Source organism: Manihot esculenta, chromosome 4, assembly GCF_001659605.2.
Source record: "Manihot esculenta cultivar AM560-2 chromosome 4, M.esculenta_v8, whole genome shotgun sequence".
In the NCBI taxonomy this organism is placed as follows: domain Eukaryota; kingdom Viridiplantae; phylum Streptophyta; class Magnoliopsida; order Malpighiales; family Euphorbiaceae; genus Manihot; species Manihot esculenta.
In genome coordinates this window covers 8186199-8199716 of record NC_035164.2, presented here as the reverse complement: position 1 = coordinate 8199716, position 13518 = coordinate 8186199, and the positions used below count along the sequence as shown (strand labels likewise).

The following is a 13518-nucleotide window of genomic DNA, read 5'->3' as shown; positions in this document are numbered from 1 at the left end:
AATATAAAATAAAATTATAAAAAAATATAATATTTTATATCAGGATGTAGAGATATACGGTGATAATATAGTGATGATTAGGGGTTTGAGTATTCAGTTGGTTCGGTTCAAAACCGAATCGAACTGAATAAAGTGAAAATTGAAATTTAAGTATTTATAAAAATCAAATTGAATTAATTTTGATAAAAAATTAAATCAAACTGATTTGATTCAGTTCGGTTTAATCGCTTTCAATTTTTAATAAAATTTTTTATTTTATACATTTTAATTTTAGTATTTTAAAATTTAATTAAAATATTTTAATTTTAATATGATTTAATTTCTATATATTACTAAAAATAATATATTATTATCACTAACCGGTTTGGTTTGATTTTTTTTTGATTAAAATTGAATCAAACCGACATAACTGAAATTTTTAAAATTAAAAATCAAACCGAAATCGAACCGAAATGAATAAAAAAATTAAAATTAAATTTTCAAATTAATTCAATTCAATCGATTTTTTCAGTTTGAATCGAATAATGCTCACCATAGTTTTATTAATAGATTAATAATTTTTATTTTAATAATCATGTATAATTAGTGAAAGGTTAAATTAGTTACTTTAAAAGTATTAGTTTCTTTGAAGTACGTGCATATATATATTTATTATTTTATTGTTAAAATTTTAGTTTTTAAAAAATATTTTTAATTCAATTATGCGATTGATAAATTTATAAAAATTTACAAAATTAAAAATTTTCATTGAATAAAATTTCAAAGTACCATTATAAAATGCAGTTATGACATTTGACAATTGAAATGTTGTTGATTTTCTTTTATCTATTTATTAAGTAAAAATTCAAAATTTTTTATCATTATTATTAACTGAATCTGTTTATACCACTAACAGTATTTTATTAATCTATATTAAAAAAAAATAAAAGCCATTAAGATAATAAAATAATAATATTAATAAATTAATATTCTTAGAAAATAGTGTTTTTTTTTTCCCTGATAGAAGGTTATATAAATTCACTAAAAGTTAACATTACCACTAACCACTAACCTAACCGTACTACTAACTACTAATAGCATTGCCAACATTATCGTTAATGGTTAGGAGACCGTGCTACTAATAAGTAGGATATCATGAATAGTAACAGCATACGAAACTAATTTTTCTTAACTGCATTGGTGACGTTGATTTAGTCTTGCATTTGAATATTTTTCTTTCTTTATGTGTGAATTTCTTGTAAATTAGCAAATTAGCAAGGATTTGCTAACATTACTTTCACCCGTATTGATGTGCTTATCCTCAAGCACGAGAGCAAGAAATTATTGTTTCAATTGAGTGATAGTTTTTTAAGATGGGTACTTTTCATCATTCCCCGTTTATTGATGACGGAAAAATGCTCATGAGTTAATTAACCCAGAGGATCTTCTTGCCTAAAAATCATGAAAAATCTAATATAGTGAATTTAGGGACTATAGGAGCACTATTGGAAGAATAAGATCCTACACAAGTTGAATTATCTGCCCCTTTTAATTTTGAAGCTCCACTTTAGGTACTGCCATCTGATATAGATGCAGACTATTTACCATTAGCAACAACTCTTGTGAGTTTCTCCAATTTTGCATTGAGTTCCTCCTGTTAGAATTTATTGACAGCTTGCTCTTTAAGAACAAAGCTAAAATTCTATGGAGTCGATGCTGAATTGAATTCCCCATAACTCTTAGCTCTGATACCAAATATTAGGATCCTTAAAAATGTGATCGAGTTATAGGACAAGGTCGAAGAATTAATGGATCAATAGATAAAGAAGAAAGTGGTTTTTCTTCTGTTTTGACTTATGATCGAATGTTATACAAGCTCATTAAGAGAGAACCTGAAAAATCTCTTAAGTTAAGTACTCAATAACTTTCGATAAATTAATCTAGTCTCCTTTATTATCTCAACTGAACTTATATACAAAGGGAATAGATAACTCTTCCTATAAACAAAAGAAATTAATAGCATGATTAGAACACGAAGGACCACCCTCCTTTAAGAAAAGTGGAAGAAAATAAAGTAAAACACTAATACCACTACCAACAGCATATTAATCACTAATAGCACTACTAACAACGCCATTAGTCATTAATAATACTAATAGCATTGCTATTATCACATTAACACATAGAAAAAAGTTGAGGTTTTTTAATATAGTACTTGAATTCTATATGGTTCTTTTATGATTTAAGATTTAAGCTTTGGAGCCTCAAACTCTCAATCTGGTCTTAATTCTTGGAGTTTCGTGTTGTTTTAGGTATATTTTTTATGAATAATTTTTTGACATATATAGCAAGTATACGGATCTTATTATCAATTCTACTTTTTCCAAACCAACTTCTTTTCATGTGCTTTAAATTAAGGTTTTATAAAGTATAGTTCTATGAGGTATGGTTTCTCATGATTTTTAAATCTTAAATTGTTTAGGAAGAAGATGAGGTTTTTTAAGACATTTAGAGGTTTTCTCAACCTATCAAATTGGTGGGTTATGGTTGGAGGTTTTCAGAATCTCCAAAAATCTTACTTTAAAAAATTTCACCCTCTCGCAAACACATATTCAAGGTTTTAAATCTTGAAAACTTTTTATTACTTTAAAAGGACCTTTCCCAAATTAGAGTTAGACTATTTGAAAGTTTTCAAGAGAAAATTCCATAACCTTCACTCTTTTTCAAACATGAGTTCAAAGATTTTAAATCTTGAAAAACTACCTTAAAAATTTTTCTTTCTAAACAAAGAGTTATACTAATAATCGAAAATTAGTTTTTTTCATCATCCGGTTCCATCATAATTCCATCATAATTCAGTTTGTCTTGTGCTCGGTCTACTTGCCGCCTAGAATACCTACAAGTGTTTAATTGCATGTTTAATGTGCTAATTTATCAAGTGATTTCCGTAAAAAAATATAATTTTTTTAAAGATATTTTTTATAAAACAAGTTAATTTTTAATAATTTATTTTCCTTTTCTATGTTTCTAATAGCTATATAATAAGAACTATTATATTATAAGAATTAAATAATATTTTTTTTTGAAATTTATATAATTAATAATTTTAATAATTTTTAATTTTATTATTTATTTCTAAACTTGTCCTCTAAATTTAAAATAATAATTTATTAAATTTAATATTTAAAATTTATTCTATCGCCTATCATGAAAATAAAATAAATATTGAAGTAAAAAAAAGAATTTAAACAGTATAAAAAATTATTTCTATTTATTTTATTCCAATAGACTAAAAATTTTTGTATTTAGTATACTTAGTAATATGTTTTTCATTTAATATTCTAGATCATAGATTAAATGTATGAGCTGATATGCTAATATCGCGCGTTATATGCTGTGTTGTTAAGGTTTTTTTTTTTTTTTTGTGATTTTTGAAAGTTGATAAATTATATTATTTTTTTATAAAATATTTCAATTTTAAGCGAAAAAATTTAGATTTTATTTGCTCAAAATAATTCAATTAGAAAATTTAAAATTATTAGGAAGTATAAAAATTATTTTTATATGGTTGATTTTTTTTATATTTTAAAAAATTAAAAATTTTTTATCAAAAATTAAATTATTTATTTCAATTTAATTAAATTATTTATTAAAAAATAACACATTTTACTTAAATAAAGTTTTTATTTTTTAATAAATTTACAAAAAAAAAAAAAAAAAAAAAAAACAGATGAAGAATACATTTAATGCTTATGAACCGAATGGTTCAAACTTGGAAAAGTAACTTCTCCTATAGCTAAACTGTCAAAATCTACTAAAATTTAGAGAGAAAAAAAAATCTTATCCAAATAATTAATATAATATTCTGATTTTTAATTAATTATATATACAAATTAATTTATAAATTTAATATATATAAAAATTTTAATTTTTTACATGAGTGTATATCCATTCAATGTGAAACTGATACATTATCTAAAATTAAAAAAAAAAATATTTCTAAATAGGGAAATTACTTTTTAGTCCCTAAAGTTTAGCACAATTAACACTTCTATCCCTCTATTTTGGCGACCCAACACTTAAGTCCCTCACTTTCTCTTCCGTCTAAATTCGTAGTCCTTCTGTCTAAAATACCCGTATAGAATACGTGAATTGACAAAATTGATAAAAGTCCAATTATTTTAAAATCATGAAACCCAAACCCAATACCTCTTCATTGCAGATTCTTCTTATTCTTCCTCATACTATTTCTCTAACTCTTCATCTCCAAATCACTAATCCCTCAGTTCTCATGTCAGTGTCTCACCATAACTTCTACCTCTTTTGCAATAAATCTCTCTCTATTTTTGCAAGAACTCACTCTTTCATATCTCTATTAATCCTCCAAGAAAAGAATTTACAACTCTCAAATAATGATTTAGGGATTCCAAGACTTGGAATTCCATCTTATGAATGATGGTGGTGGTGTTGATCGGGGAAGTGGTGGTGGATTTAGAGAGAGAAGGGTGTTGGGAGAAGTTGATTATAGGCTTTTGTTGTCTACTTAGTTGCAAATATTTTAGAGGAACAAAAGAGGAAGATATAGAAGAAAAGAAAGATGAAAAAGAGAAAAAAAAAGAAGGAAAATCAATAATGCCAAAAAAAATAGAGAAAATATGAGGGAGAAAAAAAAGAGATAGAGAAGTTACGAAAGAGGAAAAGAGGGAGGGTTTCACATTGAGGGGTTTAATAAGTTCATTAAGGACATTTTTAGAAAATATATCACTTATCACCTTTGACTTTCTGACTAAACATCTATTTTAGACAGAAAGACTTTGAATCGTCAAAATAGAGGGACAAAATTATTAATTATGTTAAACCTCATGGATAAAAAAGTAATTTTCCCTTCTAAATATAATAAATTCTGTATATTAATATTAATATGATATTTTAATTTTTAAAAATATTAAAATATGTAATGGAATCCAATTCAAATACGGTTTAATAATTTGAATTTATTTTTTTTGAACTAATAATTTTATTACAATGCTCGGGCACCATTTTTTTTTTTTATTATTATAAAAAGGCCGACGTGAGAATTCAGTCGTTCGCAGTGCGTGCATCTTAATCCTTGTGGATCTGGTAAAAAGGAAACCGCACGGTTTTATTCGTAATCACGACCTTCCCATAAATTAGCAGATTGATATCAAGTGACAATGAAATAAAGTACCTTCAGTTTCAGTTTGATTTGGTATCAACAAAAACTGTAAGAAACTTAGCGCAGTTATCATAATCTCTTTCCCAAATCCATCTTCTATTTCTTTGTGTTCTGTTCTTTGATCATATATGAGTTTGTTTTGCTTTGAATCGTAGCTGTTTCGGCATGTTTAACAAGCAAATTTTTCTGGGCTTTGATTATAATCTAAATTAGAATACTATTTAATCATAAGTTGTTGAATTTATGGTCTTAAAAGTTTTCAAATTTACCAAGATGGTTGTTTATTGAAGCATCAGATTGAATTTTTTTGGGAAAGTTTTTACTTCTTGAAATTAAATGTCCAACTTACTCTGAATGATTGGCCTCCTAAACTAAAATAGAAGATTGTTAAAGTTCTTTCTTTAATTGCCTTATATTGACATATAGGATATAAGTCTTGCTTGAAAAATCTTAATGCTAGTTTAGATGGGTCAGTGATGAATTCTCTTGTGCAGTTGCTTTCAATCTTGAGAAGTGTTCTCCATTAGTTGGTGATGTTATCTTTGGTCAGACTGTGGGAGTGATACTTGCGGTGTATGCTTTTTGATAACAATAGAAAAAAACGGTTGTGTTTCAAATTTCATGAGGTATACAGTAGCTGCATTTCACACATTCTTGTTAGGATGCTTCTATGTTCAATTTGTTATCAAGATTAATTTGTTTTAGAAGAGTGAGATACAGGGAATAAGTGGATGAACTTAAAGAATTGAAGTCCATGCTGAATTTCATATGTTCTATTTGTTAATATGCCTGTTTGTTTTCAGTTCAAGAGTAATGAATGAGTTTCAATGCATGCAGATGGAACAAATGGGAAGGAATCAATGTTTCTTCAATTGATGTGGAGTTGGTAATTTATCATGGCTGGGTTGGAGGAATTAAGGAAGAAGCTTGTACCATTATTTGATGCTGAAAAGGGCTTCTCTGCAGGGTCAACCTTGGATCCTAGCGATTCTTATATGGTAACTTTAACTATTGAATATATTCAGGCAAATAAGTGGAAGGTATTTTTCTAATGTATTGTTGTGTATTTGAAGCTGTCAGATGGTGGAACTGTTAACTTATTAAGCAGATCATATGGAGTCTACAACATAAATGAGCTGGGATTGCAAAAGTGCACTTCTTCACCAGTAGATGAAACAGATCATAGTGAGAAAACATATCGATGTGCCTCCCAAGAGATGAGAATTTTTGGAGCTATAGGTAGTGGTGCTAGCAGTGTTGTTCAGAGAGCTCTTCATATTCCTACACATAGAATTCTTGCCCTAAAGAAAATTAATATTTTTGAAAAGGTCAGCATCTCTCATCATTACTTAATTTTCTGTTGTTGTCTTGATATCAGGAGTACACTTCTCATTTTAGTCGTACACTTCTCATTTTAGTCGTACACCTGTTCATGACAATAATGTATTTTGGTTCCATCATTGATTCGCAGAATCTCACTAAAAGAGTCATTTTTGTAGTTATTACTGTTTTTATATGTAAGTGCTCATGTCGTGCAATCTTTATCCATAAAGAGTAGCATAATGGATATCCTCATCGTGGGCCATTTTCCCATGTATGCTTTGTTATCTTTCTTCGATAATGGCAGTTGAAATAGTCTGTATGTCCGTTACCTATACTTGAATAGCATGCAGCGCCTATAAAATTTGATCAAAGATAGGAGTTTCATTATATAGGTACCATGGTGAACCATTTATTTTCTCACCATCTCATACCATTGATCATGTTTTTACTTATCAGGAGAAAAGACAACAGCTTCTTACTGAGATTCGGACACTATGTGAGGCACCTTGTTATGAGGGCCTTGTGGAATTCCATGGAGCATTTTATACTCCTGACTCTGGGCAAATAAGCATAGCTTTAGAATACATGGATGGAGGTTCATTAGCAGACATGTTACGAGTGCGGAAAAAGATACCAGAACCAGTGCTTTCACATATGTTTCAAAAGCTTCTGCATGTAATAAAGTTGTGCTGTTTTGGCTAGTTTTTCCCATTACAGCTGCTTTTCTTTCACTGTTAATTGCTAAGTGCTTCATGACTCATTTATTTTTCCTTTTTTTTTTCAATCCTTCCAGGGTCTAAGCTACTTGCATGGGGTTCGACATTTAGTTCATAGAGACATAAAACCAGCAAATCTGCTTGTGAATCTAAAGGGCGAGCCAAAAATAACAGATTTCGGCATAAGTGCTGGCCTAGAGAATTCAATGGCGATGGTTAGTAATAGATGCTACTTAAGCTGTGCTTTATTTTATTTTTGTTCAACTTTCTCATTCTTTGTCAATTTGAATTGATTTTCTCACTTTTTTGTTGCTCAATAACATAAATAACTATTATAAATGGATGTAGTTGTTGCTAATTTTTGTTTGTGAAAATGAAACTTTCCAGTGCGCTACTTTTGTTGGGACTGTCACATATATGTCGCCTGAACGAATTCGAAATGACAACTATTCTTATCCAGCTGATATTTGGAGTCTTGGTCTTGCTCTTTTTGAATGTGGCACTGGGGAGTTCCCATACACGGCTAATGAAGGACCTGTTAACCTTATGTTGCAGGTAAATTGATGTATTGATGCCATTTTATTTACTTATGTGTTTGTGCATATTTATTTCTCTCACATGTGCAGGCACATGTGAGAGGTATGTCGCTTTGAAGCTTTTCTGTTCAATGCATCATTTTGTCATCTTGCAACTAAATTATTAGTTCTTTATGCAAGATCTTGGATGATCCATCGCCATCACCAACCAAACACAAATTTTCACCAGAATTCTGCTCATTTATCGATATTTGCCTCCAGAAGGATCCCAATGCTAGGCCAACGGCAGAGCAGGTAAACAAGTATTGATGAGCTTTGCAGGATATGAAATGCCCTTGTACTTATAGATCCTTTGCATTCCTTGGTAGCATTGCGAGATGTTGTCATGATTCTATTATAATATAAACTTCATTTCCTGCTTGAAATATTCAAATTTACCAAAAATCAGAATTCTTGTTTTATTAATGCATGGATTTTCTTACGTCCATATTTATTTTAATCTTGAGGAATTGAATAAGGGATTTTTTTTCAAAGTTTGTCATTTTTGATTTTGTATTTACTTATTGCAGCTTCTTTCACACCCGTTTATTACGAAATATGCTCACACTAGTGTAGACCTAGCAGCATTTGTCCAAAGCGTTTTTGATCCAACGCAAAAGATGAAGGATTTGGCAGATGTAAGTCAATACACATAGACATGCATCCCATATTGCAGATTTCATCTTAGGTTGAATCTGCAAATTATATTTTGTATTTATAAGGTTTTTGTGGAGTAGGTGTCATCTAGTTATCCATACATATCAAGTTAAAAGCATTGAAAGTGTTTAAAATATCACTAACTGCTCATGCTGCATATGCATATTGATCAATACGTGACCATTTTTATTTGATCTTAGATGAATACACAAGACTTTTTTTCTTATGATCTAGTTATTAGTTTTGTAGCATTTTCTCTAATCCATATCACATATATTGAAAGCATTTGATGGTTGAAATTGAAACATCAGGTGTCTTCAGCCTATTGCTTATTGGTTTTTAATGGTTATGTCTTTACATGAGCAGATGCTGACTATACATTATTACTTGCTTTTTGATGGCCCGGATGAGCTTTGGCAGCACGCAAAGACATTATATAATGAAGGCTCAACTTTTAGGTACTAAACTATGAAACTCTATATTCTCTCGAATCTTCTATTAATTATTAGACATTGTTCTTATGAAAAGGATTTAAAAATATTTGTTGTCAGGCAGCAAAAAGTTTGATTGGAAGGATTTCGATGCTCCATTTCCTTGGTCATAATACTTGAATTTGAAAATGAAAAAGCTTTGTAGTTCCAAAAGAAACTTATTATTTTGTGATGTAGATCCTAGAGAAGAACAAATTATAAGACATAGGATATATTTGTGAATTAGGCAAGGGAAGAACAGTAGAATATGATAAGACTTCTTATACTCTAAGGTTACACATCACTTTCTCAATAGATGAACTCTTTTTACAATGGCTAAATATATGAAAGGACATGAAAGCTAAGATAACCATATGTTTGTAGAAAACGCTTTCTGAGATGGCAAATGATCTTTTAGTCTGTACTTATTGTGTTCTATTGTTACAACAAAGAATTGGGAAGGGAACTCGTAACTGACATTTGGACTGCAATGTGAAAAAATTTCCTTTAACAAAGAAGATTATGAGAACATTTGCATATGTGAGGGTCATACTTTTGCACATTGTACAGAAAAAATTATACTGGGTAAATTATGACTCTCATTGCCAACTAGCAGTTTCAACAATCAAATATTTCTGACAGTGGTTAGTAGACTAATAGGTGCATAACTAAGTGATGTTTTTGTTAATTCTTATCTGTTTCTGAGAGTTTGCATATTTCAAAAATCACAAAAAAAAGGGTGACTTCTAGAAAATTATTTCTGCAAAACAAACAGAGTTCTGGTCGTATATTACATTTATGATTTGGAACTGCTACTCAGTTGTGTATTCTTGCCCTAAGTATAGACTAAGATAAAATTTTGTTCTTTCTAGTTTCTCTGGAAAACAATCTGTTGGTCCTAGAGATATTTTTGCAGCCTTGTCAAATATACGAAGCACTTTAGCTGGTGATTGGCCTCCTGAAAGACTGGTTCACGTTGTTGAAAAACTACAGTGCCGTGCTCATGGTCAAGATGGAGTTGCAATCCGTGTATCTGGTTCTTTTATAATTGGAAATCAGTTCCTCATCTGTGGGGATGGTTTGCAAGTAGAGGGACTGCCAAATGTTAAAGATCTTTCAATTGATATTCCCAGTAAACGCATGGGCACATTTCAGGAACAGTTTATCATGGAACCAGGAAATGCCATTGGACGTTACTCCATAGCTAAACAAGATCTTTATATCATGCAGTAGAATAACCGAAAACGGGAACCATCTCCTCCAAGGTTAGTATGCTCAACCGTACTTTATGAGTTTATATGGTTATGCAATTTCTGATGTTACTTTCGTAGTTGCTGTCTGCATATTTGAGGCCTGTAAGGAAATTTCTTATTTCATCTCTATCCCTTTCTTGGTCTGACAGATATTTAACCATTACGGCTGTGAGAAATCTAAGCTGGTAAACTTATGGGTCTACATTTGTCCACGACTCATCATCTAATATACAGAGTCAATCTTATGTAGTGTACCTGACTACTAAGTTCTTGTCAAGTTGCTATGATTATAAGGGTCAAGGTAATTTTCATCTTTGTCTAAACTTGAATGTATCATTTGTATTCTGTTCATGCCCCCTTAGTTCTCTAGTCGGTCTCAAACATTGAACCAAACTAATAGACAAATTAACAAACTGCTTCTTCCAAGGAGATCTGATCAACAGAGCCCTAAGACGAGTTGCATCAGGACTAATTGCAAATTGCAATTTGCCATTGATCAAATCAACTTAACATTAAGAGTATCACTATTGATATCATAAAGCTTCTTATACATGCCTTCATATTGGCATTGTAAGATCCATTGTGGACACAATTTTGGATTGTGATATGAACTTAGTAATGTATACTGTTAAAGTTAGCTATGATCAATATCACAGTGGAAAATATATTACATCCATTAGTAGTATTGTTTTTTTTTTTAACAGAAGATAAAGTTATTTAATCATTTCTTTCGTCCTTATACAAAAACATTTGAGCATTTATTTATTGAAAATTAAATCTTATGGGGTTGAAAACAGACCGTCAAGCTTACATTTCCATTAGAGCAAATATATCAAAGAAAGCAGAGATGAAGAGAAAAGGGAAGAAACATGGAAGTTAGCTGCATTATATGAAGAAAATGAAGCACCAGCTATTCTAGTACAAAGATATTGTGACCTACAACTTCAGAATTTTGCATGACTTTTTCCACTCTATAATTTAATCTCTCACTGTTAATCTCCTAGAAAATTCTGTCAAAATCAGCAATATATTTATTTATATAGTTTAGTATCAACTAAACTCCATGTTTTATTTGTCACCCACTGCTCTTTTTTTAAATTTTCATTAATGAAATGTGAAATATGAAATATTTTATATTTAATGGTCACATTGTCAAAAAAACCTACTTTTTAGTGCCGATTATAATTTATATAAGTTGAATTTCACATCTTACCTAGTTACGTGTCTCTTATATGAGTTACAGCAACTTCTCCAAAACTAATGAGTTAGGTCTGATTCAAATTTAAATGGTATTATAGTTTATTTTCCGATGTTGAACATCTTATAAATATGTCACGCACTGGACACGAGGGGTCTGTTGAATTTCACATGCGATAAATTTCACATCAGTAAATGGTGCCATGAATTTTACATCATCAGTAAATGGTGCCATGAATTTTTTGAATTTCACTGATTTAAATTTAACAATATATATAATCATGGCCCAATTTTAAAAATTAGTTGCAATTGTGGCTTTAGATGCTATTGTTTTAAGGGCAGTCTTGTGATTCTTGTATCACACTGGTTAGAAAATCTACAGCTTTTTGAACCGTCATTGTAGCCCAATTAAAAGATTTTTTTAATTATATTCAGTTTATCCAAATTAATTAAAAAATCAAAATAAAAAAATTAGTAATTTTTTAAATTAATATTTGATAAGCTGACGAAAAAATAAATATAAATATAAATTCTATATTTTTTATTATGTTAGGCTTAATTGTGAAATAAACCAAATATTTGGGTCAATTTACAATAATATCAATTTTTTGAGAAGGCAATTTTATTTATAGGCACAACTAAATTCTTAAAGGTTGATGGGACATCTAATACGGCAACATTATTATTTGTTGGTATATAAAACTGTTTGGTTTAGCTTATTACTAAATAGTAAGGAGCTTACTGTAACTAATAGTTTTTTTTTTTTTTTTTTTTTTTTTTTCTGAAATAGTATTGTAACTAATAGTTATAACTGTTTAATAAATAATTAATAACGCTATATCAATTTATTATTTTAATGCAGTAAATATAAAAATATTAATTTATAATATACTTTTCTTTGAAGTGGAACCTCTTTTATCTATTCAGATACACTTATCATTAAATTAAATCTGTGAGTGTTAATTTATTATATATTTATAAAGTATTTTAAAATATAATTATTTATTATGCATTTACATAACTTTTTTTATTATATTTTAATGAATAGTATAACTATTTTAATTATTATTTATAGTATATTTAATTTATTATTATGTCTTGTAATTTTAAATAATTTATTAATGTAAAAAAATTAATTTATTAGTTATAAAAGAGTAGTATAATCTAATAAATGTTATTTTCCCTTTTTTAAAATACGTTTGTGGAAATTATTTATAAATCTAAAGAAACTCAAAATTATATAAAAAATATATATATATTATATAAAAAGTAGGAGATTGAGATCTTAATTTAACTAAATGCATTAATAATCTATTATTTTATAAATAAGCAATAAGTAATATATGGGTTGGTTATAGATTTTGGGTTCTATGGCTAAGTAGTTGAGATTTTTTATTATCAATACCGGTTTGATTCTTTTACGAAACAAATATAAAGTAACTGTTGAGTATGAAATCTCTATTGGTTAGCTCAAAATGTAAACATTCCTACAACATAAGAGTTATATATATAAGATAGGAGAGAGAGAAAGGATGAGGAGAGGGAAAGGGAACTGTGATTTCCAACTCCACGTCATGCCAAAATTTGAGTATCAATTGTCTGTGATTTTTGCTATTTGGTTTTACTCGGTAAGGTCTGTTTTTGTGCAGCTTTTCGGAGATAGCTCTTGATGATCTCATATCTAAAAGATGGTAGAGTTTTAGGTACATGTGTAAGTTTAATCTAAATAATGCCCTTCTTTTATTATTATTTTTTAATTATCTAATGACGTATAACCGTCATTCAGTTACAATATTACATGTTGCTATCATGCATAATCGTAGATATGAACGTATTGTCCATTTCTCAATCGTCAGATGACTATTAAATATTTTTAGTAGGCTATTTAATTTCCTCCGGAACCTATTGACATGGTTCTGAATGTGAAGAGAGATATGTTCTCACTACTGATCCATCAAGTCAAGTGAGCTGGATTCTTATCTGTTAGGCTTGAGTCCTATTCTGTTCGATCTGTCCGACTGTGGTCTGGACTGCGTGCTAGAGGATAGACTTACTTATTAAATTTTGATGACCTAGCTTTCCTGTATGAACTCGAGCAGAGGTCCAGCGGTCATCATCTCTCTCAACACCAGTGGAGCCATTTTGATTTTG

The 13518-nt window shown here is 29.3% G+C and overlaps 1 protein-coding gene across 3 annotated transcripts; it reads left to right on the top strand.

Annotated features, from left to right (window-relative positions):
• The first annotated feature begins 5053 nt into the window (after positions 1-5053).
• LOC110613816 (mitogen-activated protein kinase kinase 3) lies at positions 5054-11244 on the top strand. 3 transcript variants are annotated; one of them, XR_002487666.2, is made up of 12 exons: positions 5054-5224; positions 6014-6174; positions 6250-6504; positions 6956-7174; positions 7293-7430; positions 7603-7770; positions 7932-8045; positions 8321-8428; positions 8814-8905; positions 9790-10182; positions 10320-10471; positions 10968-11244. XR_002487666.2 is itself a non-coding variant. In XM_021755151.2 (11 exons), the coding sequence occupies exons 2-10, from the start codon at positions 6073-6075 to the stop codon at positions 10148-10150; spliced, it is 1557 nt and encodes a 518-aa protein (XP_021610843.1). In that variant the 5' UTR covers positions 5054-5224; positions 6014-6072; the 3' UTR covers positions 10151-10182; positions 10968-11244. The 3 variants fall into 3 exon arrangements, 2 of the variants coding, with proteins under 2 accessions (XP_021610843.1, XP_043812131.1); XM_021755151.2 differs by lacking the exon at positions 10320-10471; XM_043956196.1 differs by having other exon boundaries at positions 10320-11000.
• Positions 11245-13518: the final 2274 nt, after the last annotated feature.

Coding starts and splice junctions, on each gene's coding strand:
- LOC110613816 (XM_021755151.2), top strand. CDS start 6,073: ATGGCTGGGTTGGAGGAATTAAGGAAGAAGCTTGTACCATTATTTGAT. Junction 6,175..6,249: donor ATCCTAGCGATTCTTATATG/GTAACTTTAACT, acceptor GTGTATTTGAAG/CTGTCAGATGGTGGAACTGT. Junction 7,175..7,292: donor TGTTTCAAAAGCTTCTGCAT/GTAATAAAGTTG, acceptor CAATCCTTCCAG/GGTCTAAGCTACTTGCATGG.